Genomic DNA, 14,393 nt, shown 5'->3' with positions numbered 1-14,393 from the left:
GTTAATACAGCAGACATACTTAGTGCATTAATAAATACATAAACCCAAGAGAGGCCAGTAAAATGATTAACAAGAATATTTGTTTTCAAGTGATTCTTCTCAAGAGCTTTCGAGAAGCGTGTCCTGCTTGAGTGCATGTCAGATTGCTCTGCTGTAATCCTATTAGCACACACTCAGGCACTGTGCTTAATAAGAGATTTACATTTACAAAGAGATCTCTCCATGCTGTTGGCCTTTTATACACTTCGGTCTCAACATATTGGTTTGCTAGACTCTTTTGTGTATGTATCATTTCAAAAAATCTCTGTGATCAAAGAGCAGAGAGGGATAGAAACTAATCCGGAGCTGATTGAGGCCATTTGTGGGGGGCAAGACTGACGCTCAACGATGGCAGCAAATCAACTGGATGATGTAATTCAAAGATGGGTGAGTGAACGGCAAATCATGTGATTGAAAAGGTAGATGTATTCATTAGTAGATGTATGAAGAACTGTTCAAATTAAAATTACATGGCGTTAGACTTAGGCCCTGTCCACACGGCAACGGATTCAGGTGAATCTGATAAAATTTTTTATCGTTTCGGCCTGGCGTCCACACGGCACCGGCGTTTTGGGTGCCCCAAAATGATATTTTTTGAGAACGGGTTCCAGAGTGGAAAAATCTGGCAACGGCGCCGTTGCCAAGTCGTCTGGATGAGTAGAACGGATTTGTTTACGATGACGTCACAACCACATGACTAGAAAAGGGCCAGAAGACCCTTCAACAGATTGTTTTGTATGAACCACTGCATTGCATTCACTTTTGTATACAGCTTTTCTTTTAAATAAACAAGTAACTGAACCATTTCTTGAATTTCTTTTTTTTATTGGATAAGACTGCTTTTCAAAATGTTCACACACAATATAAAAAGTTATATAAATTATATAAAAATGCTTTTCAAAATGTTCACACACAATAAGAAAATTAAGTTATATAAAACTATGCACACTAATAAAACTAATTTGTACACACAGAAGGCACGATTTCCTCGCGTAGTCGCAGCCATCTTGTTGTTGTTGTTGTTGTTGTGTGTTTGTTCCTGTGAGTGCTTCACGCCGGGTAGAAGAAGGGGTTCTGTGCGCATGCGTCCTACTTCTCTATTGTTCTGGTGTCTCCGATGGGACCGTCTTACAGCGCACGTAGAGGTGTGGCATGTGTATTGCATCGTTTTCAGCAAGCGTTGCGTTGCCATATGTACCTGATATTTTACTGATCCGTTGCCCATGTGGATGCGATATTTTTTTTACCCGCTAAAAAAAAATCTCGTTGCCGTTGTCGTGTGGATGTAGCCTTAGCCCATGTTTACATTAGACCGTATCAGCGGATCATCAGATTAACGTTTTTAAAACGATTAGTGTGCACACAGCAACACCAATACACGATTTGCGTGCACACAGCAACACCAATACACGGATACGCTCGGCTCCGCAGGCATCCTGCGCTCCAAATACTGACTTCCGGGTTAACATGGCGGCAGGTGTGCGTCTTGGCTTGGCAGGTGCAAACGCTTCACCTTCCCAAATACCGTCTAGGGAAACGCCATCCTCATATACCGTCAAAATTAGTCTACAATCATTATGGACTACTCTGATTAAAACCAGATCACAAGAATTTTCAAATACTCTTTGGCTGGCACTGTATTTAGTGATGGTGATCGTCCTACCTCTGTGGGGAAGCTGGCATGCGGCCTGCTTGGCATCCTGCACGGAGACACAGTGCAGCGCCTCTCATTTTACGCACGACTCATGGAACTTGTTTACATTGTATTCCACCGTGCTGACAAACGGGCATACACATGTAGTGCGTTATCAACTTAGGCACGCAGAAAGGAACAAAATATCCCCCCGTGATCGAAGATTCGCGACGATGCTGTGCACTATTCTTCTCCTCTGTGGTGATATTCATCTCAACCCTGGGCCGGGAAATAGTGGGCCTTTGCAAGACGAACATCAAACCCCGCTGGGACTTGAACATGGCCAACAGCTTGGTGACGCTACACTTGGAGGCCTTGGGCAGGCCGCGGAAATGTTGCTCCAACTTTCCAACAGCGAGTTGGTTGATTACGCGGCAGCACAAGGTAACGCTGAACTTGAGGCTCTTAAACTGGATAATAAGAAATGCCGACAGCTCATCTCACCGTTGAAATCTGCATATACATGCAACCGGGGTATCGCGGCTATAAAACAACAACAAACTAGGATATTTCAGACTGTTAATCATGCTAAAGTGCTTTGGGATCCAGCGTTAAAGCCTAAGGGGATCTTTGGTGGACATTTAAACGTTAGGAGTTTAATATCTAAAACGGAACAACTTGAACATCTTCTGACTGACTCAAATGTTGATTATTTGTGCTTATCCGAAACATGGTTGAATTCATCCACTCCATCGGGTGTTTACAATATCCCAGGTCACCGTGTCTTTAGACGTGACCGTGGACATGGCAGAGGGGGCGGGGTCATGATATATGTAAAAGAACTCATTCAGTGTAAACCGCTCGATCTGCCAAATGATCTTGAATGTGTTGGTGTTAATATTAATCTCTCTCCTGAAATGTCGTTCAATGTTATTGTTCTTTATCGACCACCATCTGAGAATGATAAGTTTGTGGATAAACTGTCTGATGTACTTAAAACATGTAATGGTAAAGAAGTGCTAATAATGGGTGATTTTAATTTAAACTGGCTAGATAAAACAAAAAGAAAAAAACTAAAAAATATGGCAAATAGATTTCATCTAACCCAACTGATTGAAAATCCAACTAGGATATCACGATCTTCAAAGACATTACTGGATTTAATTTTTACAAATAAATCAGAACGCATATCAAAAACATATAACTTAATTACTGGGTTATCAGACCACAACCTTACCCTGGTTACGAGACAGTTGTCAAAAAAACGGCTTATAAATAACAATATGCCAGAATGGAAAAAATATATCTCACTCATCCCTAAAACACAAATGCAGTTCTTTGAAGCAGAAGTTAGGCAAACACATTGGGGTAACGTTGTAAATGACAAGAATTGTGAACAAGCATGCAAAGATCTACTGGACACTATCAAAAGGCTCATATCAAAATACACTAAATCCATCTGTTATAAATTTCGGAAACGAACATTGCCTTGGTTTAACAATAGTTTATTTAACCTTATTAAGCAAAGAGATGCAGCCTTGAAAAATCCCTGTCTGGTCTAGATATTGACCGATTAATATATAAAGGCCTCAGAAACAAGGTTACATCAGAACTGAGGAAGGCCAGAGCAAATTATTTTCTTGAAATTATAAAACAAGCCAAAGGCAATTCAAAATTACTCTGGAGAACCATTGATCAACTTTCAGGAAAAGAATATAAAGAAAGTGTACACTCTCATCTTAAAATAAATGGAATTTTACAGAATGATAGTTTAATAATTGCAAATAGTTTTAATGATTATTTTATAAACTCTGTTTTAGAATTGGGCAGCAGTATATCAGCCCATAAACCATCTAAAAATCTAGTTAATACATTTTATTTGAATTTTACTTCTGTAGATGAAGTCAAGATAAATCAAATTTTATCAACAATATCTAATTCCAAAGCAAAAGACATATGGGGTCTTGACACATTTCTCCTAAAGAAATTTAAGGATGTCCTAACTGCTCCCATAACTTACATTGTAAATAGATCTTTGGAGGAAAATTATTTTCCTAATGTGCTGAAAACAGCTATAGTAACACCGATTTTTAAAGCAGGTGACAAACAGGATGTCACCAATTATAGACCCATTAGTATTCTGCCAGCTATTTCAAAGGTGATTGAAAAAACGGTGGCAGAGCAGTTAATTAATCACTTAGATATAAAAAGGTTAATGCATCCTATGCAGTTTGGCTTTAGAGCTAACTACTCTACTGACACTGCGTGTTGCTACTTTGTAGAACACATCAAAGCTAATCTTGATAAGGGAGGAGTGGTGGGTGCGGTGTTCTTAGACCTTCGAAAGGCTTTTGATACTGTCAACCATTCAGTACTCCTTTCTAAGTTAGGGTGCTTTCAGCTGGCTCAAAGTGTACTAAACTGGATTGAGTCATATTTAATGAATCGGACACAATGTGTTAGAATTAAGGATAAAAGATCTTCCTTAAAACCCTTTGGTGACTGACCCCTTGAAAATGGTTCCTCCAGGAACCATGACATTTCAGTTGTCAAGACAACGGAAAAACTAAAATACAAATACAAATACAAGAGCATTTTGTTTTGTGCACAAGAGCATTGTGACGTATCTTTCTGTTTTTGTATTTTAGTTTTTCCGTTGTCTTGACAACTGAAACGTCATCGTTCCTGGAGGAACCATTTTCAAGGGGTCAGTCACCAAAGGGTTAAGAGCTTGCACTATGGGGATTCCACAAGGTTCCATTTTGGGACCGCTTTTGTTTAGTACATACATCAATGATCTCCCTTCTGTATGTGAAGATGTGGAGATATTGATGTATGCTGATGATACTGTCCTATTCACATATGGTAAAGATCCTGGACAGGTTGCAAACAAATTGACTCAAACATTAACGAAGGTCTCAGTGTGGTTAAAAAAATCTTGTCTTACACTAAACACTGACAAAACTGTTACAATGTTCTTTCATAATAGATCTAAACAAAATATTATTCCAAATATATATGTTGATGGAACAAGGTTAAAGAACGTTGAAGAATTCAAATACTTGGGAGTGATTTTAGACTCTACTCTTTCTTTTAAAAAACATATTAAAAAGCTTGGTAATACTATAAGGTATAGCATAGCTAATTTTAGACACATCCGTACCTCTCTAAGTGTTGATGCTGCTATGATGTATGTCAATGCAATGATTATGTCTCACTTACATTACTGTATATCAAGCTGGTCTCAGGCCAACAAGACTGCCTTAAGATCCATTGCTTCACTGTACAAGCAGGCTCTGAAGGTCTTAGACAAAAGACCATTTCAGTACCATCACTGTGCCATACTTGGCAAATATAATATGCTTAGCCTTGAAAACCTTATACAGTACTCTGATCTGCGTCTAATACATAAAATCATTAATAATACAGCACCCCCACCTCTGAGAAAATTTGTTCAACTCTGCTCTGAACAGATGAGCAGAACCACAAGATCCACCAGTAGGGGAGATTGTAGCCTCCCAAATCGGCGCTCTGCCTTTGCTCAATCAGCCTTCTCTTTTAGAGCTACCAGAGCTTGGAATAGTCTCCCCAATGACTTAAAAAGTATTGTTGATTTCAAGGCCTTCTCAAGGAGCGTGAAAAAATGGATTTTGAGCAACCAGTCTTGTCAACATTAATCATATTATGTAATGCTGCAATTATATATCTTATGTCTTAATTCTTAACTGATTGTTTGTGTGTTTGTGTGTGTGTGTGTGTGTCTGTGCACATGCATTTGTGCACCTATGGCTGCTCTTATTCTCAGGTATTTTGTTTGTATTTGTTTTACCTGCCTAGGGACTGCAGATGGAAATTAGCTTTTTAGCTATAATCTGGCGCAAGCCATCTTCTTACTTTTGTAACCAGTGACTCTTGTGCATGGTCCCTGTTTCAACTAAACTAAACTAAACTAAACTAAACTAAACTAAACTAAACTAAACTAAACTAAACAAATCACTCCGCCCTGAACAGCGAGTGCCCTCTGGAGGGTGCGCACTCCGGCCTTGCACAGCTCACAGAGCACGCGAGTGAAGTGAACAAGCTGTGATTCGGGACTGAGCCGCTGTGTGTGTGATCCCAGCGCATATCACTTACCACTTGCAAGTGGAAGGATGGCAAGCCTAAAGACAATCATAACTACACAATGGGCAGTATTTGCATCAGTATTTGCAGTATTTTCATACTTTTATACTCTTTAATGAAAGGTGATACAAGGCGGAAGTCCGCGCCGTTTTTCAGCAGTCGCGTCACATGACCAACGCCAGCGAATCAGGAAGGTGGATGTCACAGTGACGTTGTCCAATGATGATGCCAGCTAGAGCTCAGCACAGCGTATCCGTGTATCCGCGTATTCTCAATGTTTACACAGCACCGGAGCTGACACGATCTGGATTGAATACATGGACCCTGGCGGATTCCCATTTCCCGGCGTTTCCAGGCGGTTTAATGTAAACGGACAGTGCATCCGCGAAGAAAACGAGACAGATACGGTCTAATGTAAACTTGGCCTTAGAATGGCCACAGTATGACAAGTAACTGGTAATTGATAGGTCATTCATTGGGAAGTAGCTATTATCATCATCATCATCATCATCATAGTTCCATCACCTCAGGTTTGATCATTCGGGATAAATTTATAGGAACAAATTTATAAAGTCATCTGTTTAAAATTTATATCCAGATTGATATATTTCTGCGAAGCTGGTTTGTGACAATGTCTATTGTTAAAAAGCGCTATACAGATACAATTGACTTGACTTGAAATGTGGTAACAACAATTATTATACATACAGGACACTTTTTTGATGGAATAAAATCATGTAGTCTATTCCCTTCTAGTGGATTTCATTCACTTAGTTTGATAGCATGCAATCGCTTATCCTACGTGTATTATGTCACTCTACCCAATGGAGAATGAGCGTTGAATATGGTTTACAATATTGCATGGTTCTCAAGACAACATGATGTCACATGTTGGAGCTGATGCGAATATCCAATGAGAAAGTTTTCTGCTGCGCATGCGCAGAAGCATTTCTTTGTTTGCCGGGAAAGAGAAAGACGCCCTGAACCAAAACAAAAGGCTACCAAAACTTCATTAGATATTCTTCACGCAAAAGAAAAACATACCAACGGACATAAAAAAACTGGAAAAGAAACATGTCGGAGACGTAAAACTTCTGTGCTAGGGAGCAACTGTGACAATTTGGAAACAAACATGGCCGCCAGGTTTGCTTCATTAAATACAGAAGATTTTGAGAGAATTTTGAAAGAGAAAGACACGTTGAACACCTGGAAGGAATGTATAATAATAATAATAATAATAATAATAATAATAATGGATTTTTCGTGGTATATCAGATATATTCCATTCAGCTAGCATGATAGTGAACTAATAAAGTGTCTGGTGAGTGTATACAAGTAAATCCTTTGTATTACTGTCTGATATGTTTGTAGGACTGTCTTTGTCATAAGAAAAACATAACCAGGAAATATTATGTACCAGGTACATATGCTAGTAAGTCTTTTGAAATATAATGGAAATGGGATTGTAAAATGGAGTGCATATTGTATATGGTAATTAAACTGTAGCTGTTCTCTTGTCTTTTTTGGGTAATTATTGCCATATGGCACCATGTACTATGAAGGCCACCCAGTGACTGATATGCTGGTCCGTTGTCACACAGGGGTTCAGCTCAACCATTGTTCACAAAAAAGTTGCTGTTAAGTGAATCCTAGAAACCTGATTGTCTTCATATAAGTTTATATAAAGTTAATATTAGGGGAAGCCATGGCCTAATGGTTAGAGTAGCAGCTTTGGGACAAAAAGGTCACCGGTTCGATTCCCTGGACCAGCAGGAATGGCTGAAGTGCCCTTGAGCAAGGCACCAAACCTCCAACTGCTCCCCAGGCTGCTCTGGGTATGTTGTACATTGCTCTGGATAAGAGCATCTGCTAAATGCCATTAATGTAATGTAATGTAATATGTACTCAACTGGTGAGTTGGCCTAGCGTGTCTGCCTCTCATTTGGGAAATTGTGAGCTCTACTAGTGGTTGGGTTATTTCAAAGACCTTCTTTAAAAAAAACTGGGACCTACTGACATATGGTGAGAAGGGTGTCAAACTCTTGTGGTTACCAGAGAACCAGACCCCCCACCACTGTAACCCTAGTTATGTAATAGGCAAGAGGAGATTGGTGCCATCCAGTGTGCCTTGACCTGATTAGTACTTGGTAGGAAACTGCCTGGGAGTACCAGGTGCTGGCATGGGAAGGACTTTGACCTTTTTTTCAATATGTTCTTGAATATTCAACACTAAATGAACAAGTACAATTTGGTATTTACACAAAAATACTTGTAATTACCCCCCCCCCCCCCCCCCCTTACATATTACTTACCACAAATGTCCCTATGACATACAAGCTACTCACCACATCATTTCATATTACCACTAGCAAATTACTACATACTTCACTATTAATTACCAGTTGCTTACTGTACAGTAAAATAAAGTGCTATCACTAGAATGATTATGAACATATTCCCATTAGAATTATAGTGTAGAATAGTATAGTGTTGTGTGGTGCTAGGAATACAAAGAACAGCATGTTCTGTATAAAATACCCAGAAATGTGTCAATCAGTGTAACAGGATGTGCATGATTTTGCTTAAGGAGTACATCTCTTTAAGCAGAGCCTTGGGCCAATTAAATACTTTGAATAATAAAAATGCAAAAATAATTCTGTTTTAGAGAAATACCCCTGGAAAAGATTTGAAACCGGAAGATCATGAAGTCTTTCTGAACGTTGGTCAAATGTGCATTGCTCAGGGTGACAGTGCACAACTGCTGGATTTTATCAGCAACGAGAAAAATCAGGTGAATACAGAAGTGTTTCTGGTTATTGCAATGCTGACATGCTTCTGCAAAAGTCTTGCTTAAAAAGATTTGCAATTATGTTCCATGTAACATTTTCACGTGGCTGCAAATCATGTTTTTTCTATGTTTGCAATCAGCAGGTTTTATAAATGAATCCCCGCCCCACTCTAACTGCCCCACACATCAGGAAATTGACACTAATAATAATAATAATAATAATAATAATAAACAAAAAAGCAGCTTTCCAATTTCAAATCCCCAAGACACAAGCAGTTACTACAACACAGTCACAACTCTGCCATCATTCTGTCCCACTGAGGACTTTGAACCCCAGGACGTAGCTGTTCCTACAAATCCATCACTTTGCTGTAATTTCTAACTGACTGGCCTCTTCACCCCTGGGTGTAAAAATGTAGTTTGGTGGAAAATCAGTCAGATTTCTCGCTCCACTGGTGTCCCTTAGACGCAGTGCTCCATTAAGTGCCCTTGCTTCTCCCATTCCTTTCACTGCCCCCCTATTCCCTGTAGAGTCTCAGGAGCATGTGTGTTTTAAACCAGAACTTAAAAATCCACTCAGTAGATCAGAGTCTGCATAAATTTGAAAATAAAATCAGTGTCAGATGCTTAGGTATAACAATGAACAGGAAACATGGCTTCTGTCATGCATGTCCAAAGGGAAGTGAAATTTGAAATGTCTGCTACAGAAAGCAAAAAATCTCTGCATAAGGTGCATCAAACCACTTAACTTATAGTTGTTGTAGGTTCAGTAAGGAATAAAACACTTTGTGTCATCCTGTTATAATTATGAATATTGGTGTCGTGCATCCTGACATGAAGTGGTGTTGCTGCTGCTGTTACCACCCCAAAGTTGATTAATTTCCAATAACAGTGCATCCTGAAGTGTTATTTCTTTTATACCACGACAGCGTGCCAGTGATAATAATTAATTTGTTTTCCATTTATAGCTCGCATACATTTAATGTCTTGGAACGTCAGTGAAACAAGTTAATTCTCTTCTGTATGTTATAACAGTCACTAGTCATTCCCTCACAAGCTTCTCTCTTTTTTCTGTCTCTTGTAATTTAATAAGACAAAAAAGCTTGTATTGTTACCAAGAAACCAGGAAGTATAAACTTCTTTGTTCTGAAGACTTTCCTGTAGAAAACTTACTGACTGTCAAAACAGATACTGGAGACTCCTTCTGTAAATGTTAAACGTCTCCTGACAGAAAGTTTCACTATAGTAATGATTAGACAGTTTTCTTTGTTAAATAACACATTCTTTCTTTGCTTTAGTTATTAGCCTTAGATTGTGTGGCACATTTGCCATACAAGTCCCCATGAGTAAAACAATCGCATATTAGAATGAGTGCATTAACAATAATACATGAATTAACTTATTATTTGAATTACAGCCAGCACTACTGTCTGAGCTGCAGTTATAGAAAATTAATCACCATCTTCTGATCAATAAGATTAGAGAATTTATCAGTGTTGTGTTATAAAATGTCAAAAAAAAAGATGTACTTTCTTATCAGTTAAAGAGTTGCTTACTTTGTATTCAGGACATAGTGAAGGCTATGGGTTGTGGTCTCCTAAAGCCACTGATTAAGGAAGTGGTGAGGAAAGAGAGGGATTGTGTCCACTGTCAGGCTGCAATCACACACCTTGTACAGGTAAGTAATGAATATGTAATAAAACATAACTGATTTACAATGCGGCGGCACGGTGGTGTAGTGGTTAGCGCTGTCGCCTCACAGCAAGAGGGTCCTGGGTTCGAGCCCCGTGGCCGGCGAGGGCCTTTCTATGTGGAGTTCGCATGTTCTCCCCGTGTCCGCGTGGGTTTCCTCCGGGTGCTCCGGTTTCTCCCACAGTCCAAAGACATGCAGGTTAGGTTAACTGGTGACTCTAAATTGACCGTAGGTGTGAATGTGAGTGTGAATGGTTGTCTGTGTCTATGTGTCAGCCCTGTGATGACCTGGTGACTTGTCCAGGGTGTACCCCGCCTTTCGCCCGTAGTCAGCTGGGATAGGCTCCAGCTTGCCTGCGACCCTGTAGAAGGATAAAGCGGCTAGAGATAATGAGATGAGATGAGATTTACAATGCCATTTGGTTTGAAAACAATATTTGCTTTCTTTAGATCTGCAATGCAGACAATCTTCTAGACATCTTGCTCAGGCAAGTGGAGGAAACAGATCCTGAAGCCATTGCAGACACCATCACTCTGCTCATGCATCATATTCAACCAGGTAATTAAGTACCTGTTGTAGCTTACTGTCAGCGTTTACAGTTCAAATACGAGAAAAGTGGTGCTGATGACTTTAATAATAATAATAATTACAACCATTATATTATATCTTTTACAAACCCTATTGCAGGTTTCACAATACCACGATAAGATCTTAAGATCTTTGAAGTTTTAACAGAAAGCCTTTTCCACCTTTTTGTAACCGTCTTACAATGACTAGCCAAACGAGCATGAACTTTAACGTTTCATAAACATGTACACAGGAAATGATAGAATGTGCCTCCCCCTGCAGTCTTCAGATGTAATTACAGTACTGATTTGTCTGATACTAATCCCCCCCTACAGTGCTGATGAGGCTTGGTGATTCAAAGCCTGCCTTGTTGGGCCTGATCTTGGATGCTCTGCAAAAACAGATCTCGAAGCTGCCAGTACCATATACGCATAAACAGGAAGAGGAAGACGAGCACGGTCTCGGTCGCTGCTGCACGGCTCTGCTGACCTTTGCACAGCCATTTGTGCAGGAAGTCAAACATCAAGATGCAAAGAGTCCAGTGACAAACACGTATCATGCTAGACTGAGGACTGTGCTTCTCAGATTGTAGGTTTTCATAACTTTGTAATTAGAATCTTTACAGTAATGTTTACAAGACATTAAAGAGAATATTGTGTTACATTCACCTTACTTCTTTCTCTTATTCAATTTTCTCTGAAAGAAAGATGACACAAGATACTAGTTTTCTTATTCAAAGCCTTAATTGCGAACTTGTATGCATTTTGCATGTAGCTGCATGGAGAGTCTGAGGGAACCTCTCCTTGAAGCACAACTTGATAGGGAGGCTCACACGTCCCAAAACTCTCCCCTTTGGAACTTTGCCAGAGGGATCATGGTGAGCTGCACAAGCTCATTTCCACATAAAAATGTGAAGGTGCTTTCTACTTTCTCATTTATGCTTTTCATTCTAGACTACTCTATCAGCTATCCAGGAGCCTCTGCCCAAACTCCTGTTCTACTATCCCTTAAGAAGGAAAGAAGATGAGAGAGTTGTTCAAGATGACATTCACTCTTCTGAATCAAGAGCTTGCCTGGCCTACTTGCTCTTCGTCCAGTTTATTGCCATTGAACTGTTCCCTGCTGTCTTCAGGTAGGATGCGTTTACTAAGATTTCCTAAGATTAACTTTTTGTCTTGACCAACACCGTGCCATGACTTTAGCAAACCTGTTGGCATAAGACATCATTTTTCCTTCTGAGTTCTAAAATTGTTTAAAGCAACTTCATATTTTTTTTAAATATAATAGCAAATCTGTATGTTTTCTATGCTTAAAAACACATTCCAAGTATGTTCTGTGCTAGCTATTAGAAATTTGGTTTCAAATCCCAGCTAAATTCTCCCAAAATCACTAAACAGATTGGAAAAACATAACATATTGTCTGAAACCTTTTGAAAGTCAAATTTAAATAAATCAAATTCAAATTTTATTTGTCACATACACCATCATACATTGTACAACATGCAGTGAAATGCTTAAAGCAATGCTCCATAGGTCGTGAGGATAGTGGTGGTGGTGTTTCAAAAGGAAAGGGAGTAAAATAGAATGTAATAAATTGAATAAAAAGAAAATAAGAATGGGATGATGGCATGCTCTGCAGAAAAAAAAATTATATATATATATACACATGATGATGGAATATATATATATATATATATATATGGGCGGCACGGTGGTGTAGTGGTTAGCGCTGTCGCCTCACAGCAAGAAGGTCCTGGGTTCGAGCCCCGGGGCCGGTGAGGGACTTTCTGTGCGGAGTTTGCATGTTCTCCCCGTGTCCGCGTGGGTTTCCTCCGGGTGCTCCGGTTTCCCCCACAGTCCAAAGGCATGCAGGTTAGGTTAACTGGTGACTCTAAATTGAGCGTAGGTGTGAATGTGAGTGTGAATGGTTGTCTGTGTCTATGTGTCAGCCCTGTGATGACCTGGCGACTTGTCCAGGGTGTACCCCGCCTTTCGCCCGTAGTCAGCTGGGATAGGCTCCAGCTTGCCTGCGACCCTGTAGAAGGATAAAGCGGCTAGAGATAATGAGATGAGATGAGATATACACTGTGTGCACAATTATTAGGCAAGTTGTATTCCTGATGATTAATTTTATCGTTGAACAAATACAGTGCTCTCAGTCAATCTAAATTGTTAATAAACCTAAAACCAGAATGATTAACAAAGGAAAGGGGAGTTTAGGCCTTCTCAGGGGAATATATACGTGTGCAGAATTATTAGGCAACATTTAGTGTGCAGAATTATTATGCAACTAAATGAAAAGCTTAAAGTTTCCCATCTCACTTGTTTATTTTAATTTTCAGTGTAACAAATAAACAACTCAGAATTAACAAATAAACACTTCTAGCATTTCAAAAATATTCAGTGACCAATATAGCCACCCTTCTTTTCAATAACTGCCATGAGCCTTCCATCCAGTCTGTTAGTTTTTTGATTTGTTGACGATCAACTTTTTGTGCAGGAGCAACCATGGCCTCCCAAATGCTATTCAGAGTGGTGTATTGTCTTCCCTCGCTGTAAATCTCATGCTTAAGAAGGGGCCACAAGTACTCAATAGGGTTTAAGTCAGGTGAGGAAGGGGGCCATGTCATTACTTTGTCATCTTTAAGGCCTTTGTGGGCTCGCCAAGCAGTGGAGTACTTGGGTGCATGTGATGGTGCATTGTTCTGCATAACAATCATGGCCTTCTTGAATGATGCAGACTTCTTCCCATACCACTGCTTGAAGAATGTATCTTTTAGAAACTGGCAGTAGGTTTGGAAGTTGATATTAAGCCCATCTTCAACCTGAAATGGTCAAACTAGCTCATCCTTAATAACAGCAGCCCATGCCATTACCCCTCCACCACCTTGCTGGTGTCTGAGTCAAAGTGCCCTGTGTCCATTAATTATCCAGCTATGGGCCCATCCATCTGGTCTATCCAGAGTCACTCTCATTTCATCCGTCCATAAAACCTTTGGAAAATCTGTCTTCAGATATTTCTTGGCCCAATCTTGACATTTCAACTTGTGAGTCTTGTTTAGTGGTGGTCGTGTTTCAGCCTTCCTTACCTTGGCCATGTCTCTGAGCACCGAACACCTTGTCCTTCTGGACACTCCAGGTCGGTTGCAGTTCTAGAATATTGTGGCACTGGAGGATAATGGGTTCCTGGTAGCTTCATGTTTAATCCTTCTCAAGTCTTTTGTGGTTAATTTGTGTCTTTTCTTCTCCACACATTTTTTGCGACCCTGTTGACTATTTGCAACAAAACGTTTGATTGTTTTGTGCTCACATTTCTATAGCTTAGCTATTTCAAGAGTGCTGCATCCCTCTGATAGGCATTTTACAATTTTTGTCTTTTCAGTGTCTGTTAAATCTCTTTTTTGGCCCATTTTGCCTGAGATAAAGAAGCTGCCTAATAATTATGCACACCTTAATATAGGGTATTAATGACTTTAGGTCACACCCTCCCTCATTACACAAATAAATACCACCTGAGAATGCTTAAATCCAATTAGCATTCAAGTGTATCT

At 39.7% G+C, this 14,393-nt stretch overlaps 1 protein-coding gene across 1 annotated transcript in view; it reads left to right on the top strand.

Annotated features, from left to right (window-relative positions):
* The first annotated feature begins 387 nt into the window (after window positions 1-387).
* The window catches only part of glmnb (glomulin, FKBP associated protein b), a 34,714-nt gene continuing 20,708 nt past the window's right edge, over window positions 388-14,393 (top strand). Inside the window, exons 1-7 of the mRNA XM_060918338.1 lie at window positions 388-426; window positions 8,460-8,585; window positions 10,150-10,260; window positions 10,725-10,833; window positions 11,178-11,430; window positions 11,617-11,719; window positions 11,796-11,974. Of these exons, the coding sequence (XP_060774321.1) occupies window positions 388-426; window positions 8,460-8,585; window positions 10,150-10,260; window positions 10,725-10,833; window positions 11,178-11,430; window positions 11,617-11,719; window positions 11,796-11,974 (920 nt within the window). The remainder of the gene's footprint in view (window positions 427-8,459; window positions 8,586-10,149; window positions 10,261-10,724; window positions 10,834-11,177; window positions 11,431-11,616; window positions 11,720-11,795; window positions 11,975-14,393) is intronic.

This window comes from Neoarius graeffei, chromosome 4 (genome assembly GCF_027579695.1).
Source record: "Neoarius graeffei isolate fNeoGra1 chromosome 4, fNeoGra1.pri, whole genome shotgun sequence".
In the NCBI taxonomy this organism is placed as follows: Eukaryota; Metazoa; Chordata; class Actinopteri; order Siluriformes; family Ariidae; genus Neoarius; species Neoarius graeffei.
This window is presented reverse-complemented; position numbering and strand designations above follow the sequence as displayed.